Source organism: Protopterus annectens, chromosome 9.part0 (genome assembly GCF_019279795.1).
Source record: "Protopterus annectens isolate FY-2018-M chromosome 9.part0, PAN1.0, whole genome shotgun sequence".
Classification (NCBI taxonomy): Eukaryota; Metazoa; Chordata; order Ceratodontiformes; family Protopteridae; genus Protopterus; species Protopterus annectens.
In genome coordinates, this window is record NC_056743.1 from 801378443 (window position 1) to 801394168 (window position 15726).

At 42.3% G+C, this 15726-nt stretch overlaps 1 protein-coding gene across 2 annotated transcripts in view; it reads left to right on the plus strand.

The window, feature by feature from the left end:
- GALNT6 (polypeptide N-acetylgalactosaminyltransferase 6) overlaps positions 1-15726 on the plus strand; it is a 1315790-nt gene that overhangs the window by 72889 nt on the left and 1227175 nt on the right. For both annotated transcript variants that reach the window (XM_044083436.1, XM_044083437.1), the window contains exon 3: positions 14715-15318. In XM_044083436.1, coding sequence (XP_043939371.1) covers positions 14831-15318 — 488 coding nt within the window. In that variant the 5' untranslated portion in view covers positions 14715-14830. The remainder of the gene's footprint in view (positions 1-14714; positions 15319-15726) is intronic.

The window sequence follows — 15726 nt, forward strand, 5'->3', positions numbered from 1 at the left end:
TCCCTTTCTTGTGCCCCAACCCCAAGCCACGGTGACCACGGACGCCTCCCGCCTAGGGTTGGGGGGGGCATTGTTCGGGCAGGACTGTTCAAGCACGTGGACTCAAAACGAGATCATTCTGCATGTAAATGTTCTAGAGATGAGAGCGGTCCTTTTAGAGTTGCAGGCCCTTCATGCATATCTACCTCTGGGAACTATTGTGATCCAGTCAGACTGTATGTCAGTGGTCTGGTATATCAACAAACAGGGGGGAACCAAGTCTTATCCCCTTTGTCGAGAAGCCATGAGAGTCTGGGAATGGGCGATCTCCTCCAACCACTTTCTGATAGCAACGCACATTCCGGGTCAGTCCAACATCTTGGCGGACAAATTGAGCAGAATTATCCTTTCTTCTTATGAGTGGTCTCTGAACCCTTGTGTAGCCGAACAGATCTTCAAGTGGAGTCAGCCTTGCTGCGATCTCTTCGCATCGCCTTCCAACGTAAAGTGCAGTGAATTTTTCGCTCTAATCCCCCCCGAGGGGGGAAAGCCCCAGAGACGCTCTTGTTCATGCTTGGCCACCTGGTCATCTTTATGCATACCCCCCGCTTCCGCTCATGATAAAGTTCTTACAGAAAGATCGCCAGTTGGGGAGCAGATTGATCCTTATAGCCCCACTCTGGCCTCGACAAGTCTGGTTCCCCTGCCTATGGTCTCATCTCATAGCTCTATCTTGGATCCCATTCCATTTCTAATCCGTCATCTCTCGGGAATGCTTCCTTCGAATCTGGACAGACTGAAGCTCACAGCTTGGCTGCTCCAGTTCCACTAGTTGCTAGGACTCCCGGTATCTCTTCTCCTGTTAAGTCTGTCTTGGTTGCGGCACATAAATCTTCTATCAGGAAAATTTAGTCTAGCAAATGGAGACACTTCTGCATTTGGGCTTCACAGAGAAATCTAGATCCTTTTACTGCTCCGATCCCAGCGGTATTAGACTTTGTCTCATATCTTCCAGCAAGGAGCCAGCTCCTCCTTAGTGAAGGTACAGCTGGCGGCTATTTCACATTTCCATGTAGGGGACAATTTAGGCTCTCTCGCTGCTGCCAGAATTTGTAAGACCTTTTTGAAAGGCACTTTTCTTCTGCAACCTCTTATTAAGAATCCGTCCCCGCCGTGGGATCTGACTGCGGTTCTTCAGGCCTTAGTTGCGCATGCTTTCGAGCCTTCTGCATCAGTTGACTTAAAATTTTTGTCATGGAAGACGGCTTTTTTTGGTAGCTATAACTTCAGCAAGGAGAGTGTCGGAGCTGCAAGCTCTTTGTATGAAACCCCCCCATATCTTGTGTTTCATAAGGACAGGGTTTCTCTCAGGACTAAACCATGGGTTTCTCTCAGGACTAATCCATCCTTTCTTCCTAAAGTTGCTTCTGAGACCAATATTAATCAATCTGTTAATTTGCCTGTCTTTTTCCCTAATTTTCAGAACAAAGGGGAATACAAACTTCATTTGCTGGATGTTCACAGGCAGTTACGTTTTTATTTGCACAGGACAGCGGCCTTTCGCAAATCTGATCAACTTTTTGTTTCTTTTGCTAAGCCCTTTTTAGGGAAACCAGTTTCAAAGGTTTCTCTTGCTAGGTGGATTTCCGTTTGTATCCTACAAGCATACAGAGAGCTTGGTTTACCAGAACCAGTAGGAGTTCATGCTCATTCTACATGTTCTGTGGCGACGTCTGCAGCATTCTGGTCTAGAGTTTCACTGGATGATATTTGCTCAGCGGCTACCTGGGCGTCTTCTCACTCCTTTATTAATCATTATAAACTGGATTTGGTGTGTAGAGGAAGGGCTTCTTTTGGCTCTGCAGTGCTCTGGAATATCTTTCCTTAAGGGCCTCCCAAGATTTTGGGTAGCTGGGGACTCTGTCCCACAAGTTGCTGATCAAATGAAGTTAACTACTTCAGATTAGGAAGTTATGTACTCACCATAACGTTCCATGTGAGTAGGTAAACTTTATTTGTCAGCAACCGTCCCTCCCTCCTTCCCCCCTTACCTTGGCGTTTTTTTGCTGAACTCTATGTCCAGAGTTCACGAGTTGGAGGTTTGTCCTTGGTTTAAGGGTCTTAGGTTAGTTTGTTGGTGTCATGTAGGGAGTGGCAAACTCTATCTGAGGATTGGAATGAGGTTGCAATGCAGTATGGGTAGGGGGAGGAGCTTGGAGCTCGGATCTTTTTGTTTGGTATGCTGCCGGCTCAGGTGGAACGTTATGGTGAGTACATCATTTCTGTTTTTGTCAAATTGTTAGCCTGTTTTTTTAAACAGTTGTATGCTCTCTTTCAACTAACATTTTGTATGTTTAAACATTTCTTGATCGTCTAATTACTATGGTGTTTGTCTCCCCGGGCCTCCGTTGAAAACGGGCAATCTTGCCCAGTCTGATTTACCCCGTAAACAAATGTAAAATAAATAAATATTGCAGCCATGGTGTGGCAGGGTTGCATTGTTAAATGTCTATTTTAATATCTGTAGATAGTTTTATATTGCTCTGTTTGTATTTTGGTACCTCTTGTTGGCTAGTATCCATCTCTGCAGTTACTTAATGGCACATCTTTTGGATTTCTTTCGTATGGTGCACTGCATTCTGTATGCAGTAGTTAATTACAAACTAATTTCAAACACTGTATGGTTAAACCTTAAGCATGAGTATTTGCTTTTTGTGGCTGTTGTGCATTACTGTATTTATGCCCAAAGTTGCATTATATTGCTTGTGCATACTGGTTATTTAACTCGAATATGTGCTTTATTATGTTTATATAGTGCTGCTTGCATTTCTGTTAGCTCTTTGTAGGCCTGCCGTCACCGTGTGCCTTTGAATTAGGGATACAAATCATGTTTGACTACCTTTTTTGTTTTCCTGCCTTGGACTTTATGCTGCATTATTTTGTCTGTTACATGCACATGTTTTATGCCCATAACAAATGGACAGTTTTGTGCCTTAGATTCCCATGTTTTGTTCACAATTTTCTGTTGGTAACGTGTGAATATTGATCAGTAATTGCTGTGTTTGTTAGCATACTCTTGCAGTGACTGTGCATATCCCACTTGGCTGCCTTTTCTTGCAAAAGACTCTGTCTAGTGTTGTACTTAATTTGCTGTACTCACTTTAAAGTCTTTTTCTTCTCATTTTTGTTTTCTACAGCATTCTTTTGACAGTTTGCTTGTAAAGTATGGTTGTTTAAATCCTGTTACTATAACAATAGATGTTCTAATAGATCACTGTTGCAGTAGCTTGAAGTGTTTTGAGGCTTTCAGAGCTAAAGGGTGCCTTTCTTGTATTTTGTCAGGAACTCAGGAGGAGCACAGTATAAAAAGACACTATGCCAAAATAATTGAAGCTTTCTTGCCTAGAAGGGAGGCAAGAAATGCTAGGAAACTTACCAAAAGGTAAGTTATATACACAAGGGTATTTACTTCCACACCCTGACAGTATAAAAGAAATCACAGCAAAATAAGGGAAATAAGAGAGAGGAGCAGTTCCTACAACAGTGATCTATTGGAATATCTGCTGTTGTGGAAAATTTACTTGCATGTCTGTACTGTTATCAAATTAGATCACTGTGGCAGGAGCTTAAGCTATTTGGATCAGTTTAGTAGGGCAGAAGAAAAGTAAGCTAATAATCCAGGCAACCCAGGTGAATGGGCCTTGCAAAGCCTCTTCTGGATCTGGAAAAAGAATCTTAATTCTAGTGCTTTTTGTAACCGATTTCCTTCTTCTACAGTATTTATAGAGTCCACCCCTTTCCAGAAAACCACTGAGGAGGCCAGAGCCCTGGTAGGATGAGCCCTAACCCTGTTAAGAAGTCACTTGTTATGGTCAGAAAAAAATCAATCGCATGAGACAACCATCCGAAAAATTATCTGCTTTGACACTAGTTGCCCTTTCTTCTTGACTTCATATGAGACCAACAGCTGGTCAGCTTTCCTGAAGGACTGAGTTTTGTCCAGCTAGTATCTGAACTGCCTGTGGACATCCACTGTGTGAAGAATCTTATTTTTTTGGGTGGGTCAGAGTAAAAGACAGGAAGATTAATAGTCTGGCTCTGGGTAAATTCTTGAAAACACATTAGACATAAAAGAAGAATTAGTTCTCAGATAAACTTCCTTGTGAAAAACAAGGTAGGGGGTAACTCTCACCATAGGTGCTTGTAACTCGGATACATAACTAACAGAAGATTATTCCATGTTAAGAGCAACCCATTGAGCTAAGTAAAATAGAAAATGGAGTACGCTTTTCAAGCACAAAGAGGAGCCACCTGTTTTCTAGGTGGCTGGATATACAACACCCCTTTCAAAAGTGGTTTAACTAGATGAAGGTAAAAAGGAGGGAGAGTTGATCTAAGGGCAGATAAATAGAAATGGCCAAAAAGTGAACCTTGATTGAGTGATGAGAGAGGCCCGAGGACAGTAACTCTCAACAAATAGTTGAGAACTTGAGGCAGCCTGGTTCTTGGACTGGCACCAGCTTAGAACTTCATTTCCACTTACACAAATACGATTTTGTAATAGAATTATTTTCCCTTCACCGAGATCCACTGTATATCCGCAGAAGAGAGGTGCCTGAAGGTTATCAAAATTCTGATGTTCATCGTGTTACACTGCTGCAGTCATTACACTTGGGTTATCCTGCCGTCAGGCGGTCCCGCAGTCGGCCAGAGTTCCAAAGTCTTGGTCCGGCGTCGGTTGCTGTCGCCTCCTCCCTGACGTCAGTGCGACAGGGGTATATAAGATGCAGCCGACGCCATTTTCTTCAGTCTTCCTTGTTGAGTGGTGCCCGAAGCAAAAGCAGTTCGCAAGTGCCGGTTGGCCATCTCCTGAGATTTTCATTCCGAATCCAGAACCGAAGTCTTCTACAAAGCTAAGTACCCCATTGGGGAAACTTTTTCTTGCCTCAGACCGATGTCAGTAAAAGTTAATAACTGTATTTCTTGTGGGAAGCAAATACCTCATAAGGATTTCCATTCCTTTTGTATTCCATGCCTAGGCCCTGACCACGACGTTACTGGTTGTCGGTTTTGCGCTAGGTTTAACAAGCGCACTATTAAACATCGGTTTGATTTTGCCCGACATTATTTTGGTAGAAAATTCAATCATACCATGCCATCGGAACTTCCGACGACCCGAATACACAAAAAGCGCAAAGACAAGGATAGGCATCCGAGGCCCAAAACTGACGAAGCCTCTTCTAGGCCAGTCACCGGTTCTCCGGTTTACAACGAGGTGCCTTCGCAGCCCCAGACGACCGCTTCCGTAGAACCACAAGCCGCCTCGGACTCCCACGTGGAGATGGCTGGGTCTTCGGACGCACAAGCTCTTCAGCCTACCAAGACTAACCTTTCAGAGGGATCCGGAGTAGCTGAGCAACCCACAGCTACAGAGGGTGTCTTTAGACCTACTCAGTTAAGCATTAAACCCTCAGCTAAGTCTAAGCCTCCTTTAAAAGTCAAAGAAACAAATTCAGCATTCTCCAGGACAGGCCTCCATGCCTAAGAAACAAATGCTCAAAATGGCCGAAGACCTAATTACTCTGATCAGGGTGTCCCATCCCCCTCCTGGAAAAGGCCTAGACAGGATGCAGACTATGACTCATCCGACCAGGTGTCCATCTCTTCTGATTCATCCTCAGACTTTGGATACTCTTTACCCCCTTATGAGGATTCTGATGCTGAGGAATCAATTCCATCAGCCTCACCACCTGAAGACTACTCCTTTGGGGAAACCCTACATACCATGAGGGAGCATTTCCACTCGGAAGGCCAGGATTACTCAGAAGCCAAGAAAAGTCTCAGAGACTTCCTTTTATTACCTCAACACAGACCCCTTGCTATTCCGCCAGTGTTGGATATTGTCTATGATGTGTATACTGAATCCAGCTTAAATCCTGATTCCTTACCTCCAGCCCCTGTTAAACCTGACCGATACTACAGAGTCCCTGACTCACATAAATTTCTGTATAAAAGCCCTGTCGCTGACCCTGAAACTATTTCTCAGGGACCCAAAGGAGTTAAGGCCTCATCAAGCAAGAATCCAGTTCCCTCTGACAGAGATTCCAGAGCATTAGACAGATGGGGAAAGAAAGTATATACGTCTGCAACTTTAGCAATGAGAGCCTTAAATTGCCAGTTTCACATGCTTCCAGAATCAGATCCTCCTAATTTTAAAGAAATGCAGGATTTATTGCATGTAGCTGAACAAGTGGGAAAGCATACTTTGCAATGTGGTTTTGATTCTCTAGAGGCCTCCTGCAGAGCAGCAGTTACAGGCTCTGTTATTAGAAGACATGCTTGGTTAAAAGAACATACGTTACCAGATCATGTTAAAGCAAAATTATTGGATGCACCTTTGCAGCAGGATGTGTTGTTTGGAGTTAAGGCAGAAGAGGGTATTAAAGAAAATGGAGGACAAGGCAAAATCTATGCAAACGGAGAAGGATTTCTTACAGGTTCAGCCTCCTAGATTTAGCAGAAACTAGCCAATTAAGACTGTCCTTTCCAATTACAGACAGACCTCAAAGGGGAAGATACAGACGTCCAAGAGGTAGAGGTCAAACACAAAGTCCTTACAGGCCTTGACAATGAGTTGCATCAGGCCAGAAAGAAGGGGAAGACAGGCAACAACCATATAAAAAGCAGCTCCAATGACTTCCCACTACAGCTGCCAAACAAATCCGTCTTGGCAGCCCGCTTGGGAGGAAAACTGGCACTCTTCTTCCACAATTGGCAAATGATCACCAAAGACAAATGGGTTCTCAACATTGTATTTCAAGGTTACAGGTTCCACTTTCACACTCTACCCAAGGTTAAAAGGAATGCCAAATCTGCCACCAAATCAATGGGCAGAGAATCAAAAACAAATTACAGCACTCCTGGATATGAGAGCTATTCAAAAGGTACCATCACAGGAGCAAGGACAAGGATTTTACTCAAGACTCTTTCTGGTACCCGGAAAGGACAAAGCCTGCAGGCCCATTCTGGATCTTTCCTTTCTAAACACTTACCTGGATGTTCCGAAATTCAAAATGTTAACATTACAGCAGCTTCTTCCCATGCTGGGCAAGAAAGCTTGGCTCGTGACTTTGGACCTCAAAGAGGCATACCTGCATGTCCCTATCAGACAAAACTGCAGAAGATACCTCACATTCATAGCTGGTCCAATGCACTACCAATTCTCTGCACTGCTCTTTGTCTTATCTACTGCGCCCAGAGTCTTCACAAAGTGCCTGGCACCAGTAATTGCATTTTGCAGACAGAAAGGAATTCAAATGTATCCGTACCTGGACGACTGCCTGATTCAAGCAGAGAGCAAGGACACTCTTCTAAAGCATCTGGCGTTTGTAAAAACAGGTATTAAGTTGCCTGGGGTACACAGTAAACGAAAATAAATCAAAACTAGTGCCCTCACAAGAGATTATATTCCTGGGTGCCAGCTTGAACACAACGGCCCAGATGGCTTATCTCACGCCAGACAAACAAGGTCAACTGACTCAATACTTTCAATTGATGGCAACAAAGACCCAGCTCCTTGCAAGAAAAATTCTGCAGGCCTTGGGTTACATGGCATCCTGCATACTACTAATTCCATATGCCAGACTGCATATGAGGAAACTACAATGGTACCTAAAGAATGTCAAAGTTTGGAAACGGTTATACCACTGATCCCTTGCCTTCAACAGGAGTATCAATGGTGGGCTCAAGCTTGTCACCTCAACAAGGATCAGCCTTTTACACAACCCACAGCCAGGCAAACACTGACAACAGATGTATCTGATTACGCCTGGGGAGCACACATGGCAGGCAAATGTATTCAGGGCACGTGGACCGCAGAACAAAGGCATCTTCACATCAATGAAAAAGAGATGCTAGCTGTACAAAATGCAATTATAGCTTTCAAGGACCTGCTGCATCCAGGACAACTACTACTAAAGACAGACAACACCACAGTTATGTGGTACATAAACAGGCAAGGGGGCACTCACTCCTACCCCCTATGCAGACAAACTATGACCTTATGGAACACAGCTATAAACCTTCAAGTTCATCTGCAAGCGCAATTCCTGCCAGGAGAGAAAAACACACTGGCAGACGACTTAAGCAGAAACATCATGGATTCCCACAAATGGGAGTTGAATCCATTAATATTCAGAATGATAACACAGAAATGGTGGAGCCCGGACATAGATCTTTATGCATCCCCAATAAACTGCCAGCTACAAATATTCTGCACAAGGAGTTACCATCCACAAGCATGGAAAGTGGATGCCCTCTCATTCAGCTGGAAGAACCTACAAGTATACACTTTCCCACCACTACCTCTCCTGCCAAAGGTACTCATAAAAGCCAGGCAGGAAGAGCTAAAGATGATCCTGATTGCACCAGACTGGCCACGCCAGCACTGGTACCCAATCTTAAGGAGCTTAGCAGAAGAAACACCCTGGATTTTGCCTCAAATCCCACATCTGCTGACTCAGCACAACAAACAAATACTACACAGCCAGCTAAAGACCTTAAACCTAGCTGCATGGAAGATTCCTTAGTCAAGCAAGCAATGCCTCTCTGCAAAGCTGTTACGGATGTCATTCTGGAGGCCAGAAGGCCTAGTACCAGGAAAGCCTATTCAGATAAATGGAAGAGATTCTGTGCCGGGAACAAAGTTCACAGCCTTGACCCTCTTGTGCCAAACATTCCTCTGATACTACAATACTTAACGGAGATGCTGGACAAAGGATTCTCCTTTCATCCATCAAGATCCACGCCTCTGCTATCTCTGCTCATTATAACATGGATCCACCAAATTTTCTCTAATCCTCTGTTAAAACAGTACCTCAGAGGGGCTAAAAACATATGACCGGCCCCGTACAGCCCCTACTCCAACTTGGGACTTCAACTTTGTTTTGGAGAAGCTAACTTTACCTCCTTTTGAGCCAGCCAACACAGCAGAATTAAAATATATCTCTTGGAAAACTGCTCTGATCCTGGCAATAACATCAGCACGAAGAGTTTCAGAATTACAGGCTCTAATGGCAGTGGAACCTTTCCTCATTTTCCACCAGGACAGGGTGTCTTTACGAACTAACCCTACTTTTATGCCGAAGGTGGTATTCACTGTGGCTCTAAACCAAACTATTCACCTGCCAACTTTTTATCCTAAAACACAGAATAAAGGGGAGAGACTACTGCACTCTTTGGACATTCACAGGCAGTTATGCTTCTACTTGGACAAAACCAAAGCTTTCAGAAAATCTGAGCAATTATTGGTAGCATATGCTGCAGGAGCACAGGGAAAAGCCATTTCAAAACAGACAGTTTCAAAATGGATAGGACATTGTATACATTTCTGCTACACATACCGTGGAAAACATGTACCTAACAGCATTAGATCTCACTCCACCTGGGCAACAGCCACTTCAACTGCCTACCTAAGGGGAGCACCTACCAAGGATATTTTGGAACCAGTAACTTGGAGTTCTGTACACACCTTCACCAAGCATTCCCATCTGCCTCTATACTCTAAATCCAGAGCTGGCTTCGCCACTGCAGTGCTGCAGGGCGTTATAGACACCCCTAATGCCTTATAGGACCAGCCACCCTTCCTCAGCTTTGGGATTCTACCCAAGTGTAATGACTGCAGCAGTGTAACACGATGAGCATAGTACAGTTTTGTACCTACCATAAATGTAGATGTTCGAATGTAGACACTGCTGCAGTCCAGGTTACCCTCCCTCCTTCCTCTCTTACTGGCTGGTACGTACCTATGTCTTCTACCCTTACTACTTATGGGGAGTATTTGATGGTAGCTGTAAGTTGTTTTTTTGCTTTTCTTATGTATGTTTTATTAGCAATTGGAATTGCCTACATATTTAGAGGCACCTGACATCTGGGGCAAGAAAAACTGAAGAAAATGGCGTCTGCTGCATTTTATATACCCCTGTCGCACTGATGTCAGGGAGGAGACGACAGCAACCGATGCTGGACCAAGACTTCGAAACTCTGGCAGACTGCGGGACCGCCTGACAGCAGGATAACCCAAGTGTAATGACTGCAGCAGTGTCTACACTCTAACATCTACACTTATGGTAGGTACATAACTGTACTTTATCCAGGCTATTAAACCCAACCTGGAAGCTTTTCAGTTATCAAACTAACTGTCATGTGTGAAATAAATCCAGTCTGTGGGCAAACCTGTGGTAATTGCATTTCAGTTTGAAAAGAAGGGAAGATCACTGCTGCCCATGCCAAAAAGGAGTCAAGACAGTTTCTGGGTAGTCCTGGATCTTCAGAAGAACCCTGGATATCATTAGAAAGTGTGGAAAAGAATACAGGAAACATTTCTGTCAATGGGAATGAGAAGGAATCCCTCTGGCTTGTTTGCAGGGGATATTGGAGCAGAATTTCTTTTGTCATCTGTTCTGAGAGAAGGCAAACAGATCTGCTTGAGGTATCCTCTAGTGTGAGATCAAATCGTGGAAGAACGCCAGGTGAAGTTTACATTCATGATGGTCTATCATGGTCTTGCTTAGCTTGATTGCTGTCAATTTTTGCTCTGATGTAATGTAATGTAGGAAGCCTGAAGGGTCAAATTGAGCTTGGTTTCTATCTCTCAGGCCATCATAGTAAGTCTGCAAAGAGGGTAGGATCTGTTAAGCCCCCCCCCCCCCATTTGCATATGTATCACATCATGTGGAGCTGCTTGTGTAAACTTGCAGAGGTCCTCAGGACCAGAGATGATTTAAGGTTTGCAAAGCATTTATCACTGTCATTGTATCTGACATTTATGAGCTTCTGTCCATCATACCTTGCACTTTCACACCTTTGGAAACTCCTGCCAACTCCATGTCTGATGCATCTGTAGTGACAGACTGGAGAGGTTATGGAAGGCAGAATGGCAGATCTGGTCTACCCACCAGAAAATCTCCCTCCTTAGAAACCCCAAAACCAGGAATCTGAAACACTAAAAGGTGATGGTTCTGAGTCCAGACTGGCCTGTGGTACATTTGGATTTTCTCAAGTGTAGTTTGGCCAGAAGATGCATGAAAATCATAGATACCTTGGTACCAAAAGGTCTGGAGAAATGATCTTGCAAGTTCCTGGTTTTGACTGGAAAAACCCTGGAAGAACAGCTGAAACATTTTCTTTGTCTGGAAGAAGAAAGGCAGATATCCCAGGAAAATTATTTTGTGAGAAGGGATGAGAGAAGATTTTTCTAAGCTGATTTGAAACCCTTGACAGAGTAGAAGATTCTGAACAGTTGTTATCGAGTCCTGGGAAATAAGTGTCTGTCTGTGTGTGTGTCTGTCTGTGTGTGTGTCTGTCTGTGTGTGTGTCTGTCTGTGTGTGTGTCTGTCTGTGTGTGTGTCTGTCTGTGTGTGTGTCTGTCTGTGTGTGTGTCTGTCTGTGTGTGTGTCTGTCTGTGTGTGTGTGTCTGTCTGTGTGTGTGTGTGTGTGTGTGTGTCTGTCTGTGTGTGTGTGTGTGTGTGTGTGTGTGTCTGTCTGTGTGTGTGTGTGTGTGTGTCTGTGTGTGTGTGTGTGTGTGTGTGTCTGTGTGTGTGTGTGTGTGTCTGTCTGTGTGTGTCTGTCTGTGTGTGTCTGTCTGTGTGTGTCTGTCTGTGTGTGTCTGTCTGTGTGTGTCTGTCTGTGTGTGTCTGTCTGTGTGTGTCTGTCTGTGTGTGTCTGTCTGTGTGTGTCTGTCTGTGTGTGTCTGTCTGTGTCTGTCTGTGTCTGTCTGTCTGTTTGTGGAGAGGCAAGACAGTCCTCCTTAAATGGAAAGGTGTAAATATTTTGAAGTCTGCGGCAAGTAATTACTGGAGTCAGACACTGTAACCTTGGTGTAGCAGAAAAGCCAAAGGGAAAGACAAGAGTACTGATCTTGAAAACCAGACACAATATCTTAAACGTCTGCATTGTTTGCCAAGGGGAATGTGATGGTAGGCATCCTGTAATGACTAGCTTTACTAGGGCTAATTAGGACAACAGAGCTAAAATGGACTGAAAGGCTAACATTTTGAATTTTTTAGTCATGATAAAAAGATTTAGAAAAGAAAGGTGTAGTACAGGCCTCCTGGGTTCCTTCCTTCTTTAGTACCAGAAAAAAAGCTTTTGATGTTATGGCAGGAAGGCACCGGTTCTGTTGCTCTCTGAACTCATTTGATGCAGTATCTATGGGAACTTGGAGAGTTGGTTTACTGGGCAAGGAGAAATCCCCTCTGGAAAGGAGAGAGATTCCCATTGCCAAGTGTACCCTTTCTGAATTACATTTTGAACCCATTTGTCTGAAACATAATGGTGCCATAAGGGAATATGAAGAGCTCTCAACCTTCCATGTCCAAAATGAGGAACACTAGCCTTCATAATGTGGAACAAAAGGGCAAAATGTGGAACACATGCTAATGGTTTACTAACAACTTAACTTAGGAAGGTCATAGGTTGGTTAAAACATGCTGGTTTTACTTAAGAAGATCTTTTAATGAATTAATATGATTCATTTCTATTTACAATGGATTTCACTTAAAAAATTCCTAACACTGAATGTGTGACAGAGTCTTTCAATGTGGAACTTTTGAGTAACTTTGAGGAACATGAACTTTTTAAGACCTTAAATGAGGTACATTCCTCGTAATGAGGTACACTTGAGAGGTATGAGAGTGTGTGTGTGTGTGTGTGTGTGTGTGTGTGTGTGTGTGTGTGTGTGTCAAACACAAACAAATAATCATACCGACTGTGTAATCTGTCCTGTTTCTAGAAGCTTGCCCTTTCTGTTTGGAGCCTCCTTGCCATTGATTTTTAAAAGTTATTTGACCGATTCCTTGAATTGTTTATTGAAAAAGGGAGCTAAGGAGGAGGCGAAACTCTAAAAGAAGGTGTAAAAAATAATTCAGTAACTCCTTGAATCAACTTTCCCCTTTCATCACACTTTTTGAGCACATTTGGCTGCAGAATGGCCAAACGGAGCATCCTTATCTAAAGGAAATTTTAAAAGTTCAGTTTTAACTTATGGAAGGTTTTAAGAACAGAGCCAAGTAGTAGTTTTGATGACTGACCCCAGGAGCAGTAACTCTGTTGATAGTGTTAGCTGCAAAATATTATTAGAATCTGCATGTGTGTTGTTAGCAGAGGCGTAGAAAGTCTTGGAAACAAACTACTCCTTGTGCACATCACATATTGGTAACCCCCCAAAGAGTTATCTTAATTAAAATCTTAATTGGACTGCATCTCCTTTCCCACCTTTGTGTGCAAGCAAAGTTTATACTTCTATGCAAGCAAGAAATAGATTTTTTTTCAAAGAAAAACTCTTACCAACAGCAGTAAGACAAAATGCATTTGTCTGTTTGAAGCCATTATTTTTTATTTCCTTATGCAAGAACATATGTAGCTAATCTTTTTAAAAGCAAATTCCTTTGTTTACAGTAAAGGATTTGTGTAGTTTTCAAAAGCTTTTGGTTTATTTATTAGTCTTTATTATTGTGGGAGTTTCATAATTTCACCATTGCTGCACTTTTGCTCAGTGTGACATAAATTTATTGAAAATTTTGGTCTTCTGCAAATGGTCCATTTGAATGTTTACTTGTACAGTACTGATACTTATTTCCTACAGAATGTATTCTTCCTTGTGGTGTCCTAGTTAAGTTGTTTCCTTTGTTACACTACATTTTATTGTCATTATTCATTGTGTTTCCATGTTGCTGAGTGTTTTGAGAGAATGGGAACCCCCATGTGGGGCTGACTCCTACTTTCTGCCTGTTTGTTGGGATAAGCTTCTGTCACTGTGACCTGGAATTGAATAAGGTGGGTATAGATAACAGGTAACGGTGTTACATCATTAGTTTGGTGGCAGAAAGGTGCGACTCAGTCGACTACTGCTTCTCCTGAATGAAACACAAGTGACACACTGAGATAAAAAAAAAATGGATAAAACGCATTTCTGTCTCTTCTCATTCTTATTAGTTCTGAATTAAAAAAAAAAAAAAAAACAAAAAAAAAAAAACTTCTGTTAATTAACATAGAGGCAGTCAAAATTTTACATTCTTCATGACTTTATTGTGAATGTGAGTTGTTACAAATAGTTTTTCTAAGTAACCATTGTCTTCAAGCTTTTGTATTTTTGCTTGAGAATATTACACCTTTTAAGTACTAGCTTGATGTTACTCTTTCTATGGCTAATTTACTTTCTAAACAAAATACTGTAACTCCTTTGGAAAGGCAGCCAACTAAGTATGATGAGTTGTTGCAGGGAAATATTTTGCTACCTGCAGAGACATCATCTCCATGAAGTACAGATTTTACCTGAATTCTGGTAGGTATTTGATATGAAAGTGACAAGTTAGAAGTTTACTTAATTCACAGAAACTGCTTGTGGGGAAAAGTAGAAACACCTAATGAAGATAGAATTGCAGTTCCCTCTTATCGTTTGACTTAATTATCCAGTTCAAAATGATAAGTTGTTGAAGTATACTGCAATCAATCCTTGATATCTGTTAGACTTGTAAAATACCAGTGGTCGTATGCATGAATCTGGTTCATATAACTGCTGTGTGTTATTTGCAGACTGCTGTAATACACTCCCTGTAAAATGCAAATTCATTTTCATCCTGACTAAATAATGTGGAGGTAATTGCCTGTGGTTTTCATATGAGGAGTGAAGTGGACAGTGGAAACCAATGATTAAGTGCATATTTCTTTTTTTTTAGGTGTGGAGAGAGAAATAAGTAACAAGACACTATGAAGTAATCCACAAGCAAAGAAAGGGCCACATGCATCTGTAAACCTTATTCAGATCTTCTAAAAAAAACAAAACTCTTTCAAAATGAGGTTCTTTAGGAAACGATTTGCTCCTTTAAAACTTGCATTAATTGGAGTGGTATTTATTATTATTCTTTTTATAATGCAAAGGGATGTTGCAAGTGACAGTGCCCCAGGGAGTGATCCCTGGAAAAACATAGTAGACAGGAAGGACAAAGTTATTGATATGATGATAGGGGCAGTTAATAACATTAGAGACTCTATGCCCAAGTTACAGATCAGAGCACCGGAAAAGGAGGAGGCTCCAGTCGACAACAGTAAATCATGTTTGCAAGGTGTTTATACTCCTGCAGAGCTGAAGCCTTTTATGGAACGCCCCCCTCAGGATTCTAATGCTCCTGGTGCTGACGGGAAAGCTTTCAAACATGACACATTCACACCTGAAGAGACAAAGGAAAAGGACCGTGGAATGGAAAAGCACTGCTTCAATCTATTTGCCAGTGATCGCATCTCGCTGCAAAGAAGTCTTGGTCCAGACACTCGACCTCCAGAGTAAGTACTATTTTTTCTTCTTCTTCTGAGTCAATTAATTAGGAAGATGGATCATTTTAATCAGTATTTGAATTCTTTAACGGTTGCTGTTCAAAAAGCCCTCAAAAACTTAGCAAATTGAAATCACTCAATCTACATTTGATGCAAACAGTCAGCAATAAATAGCGGTCATACCTTTTATCTTGTTAACATTTCAGTCCCTCCACTTTTGGATTTAATGATGTTATTACTTAAGGTTGTCTTTCAGCACATTGCAACTAAAAGCTTTTATTTTGTTGGCATATGAAAGGTTTATTGGAGCAATGGCAAACAATGGCTGGGATTCATAGTTTTTCTTACTATGCGAACTTGTGCACGTGGCTCTGTGTTGTGCACAAACATCCGATTCATAGTCCACTTTGTTTACTA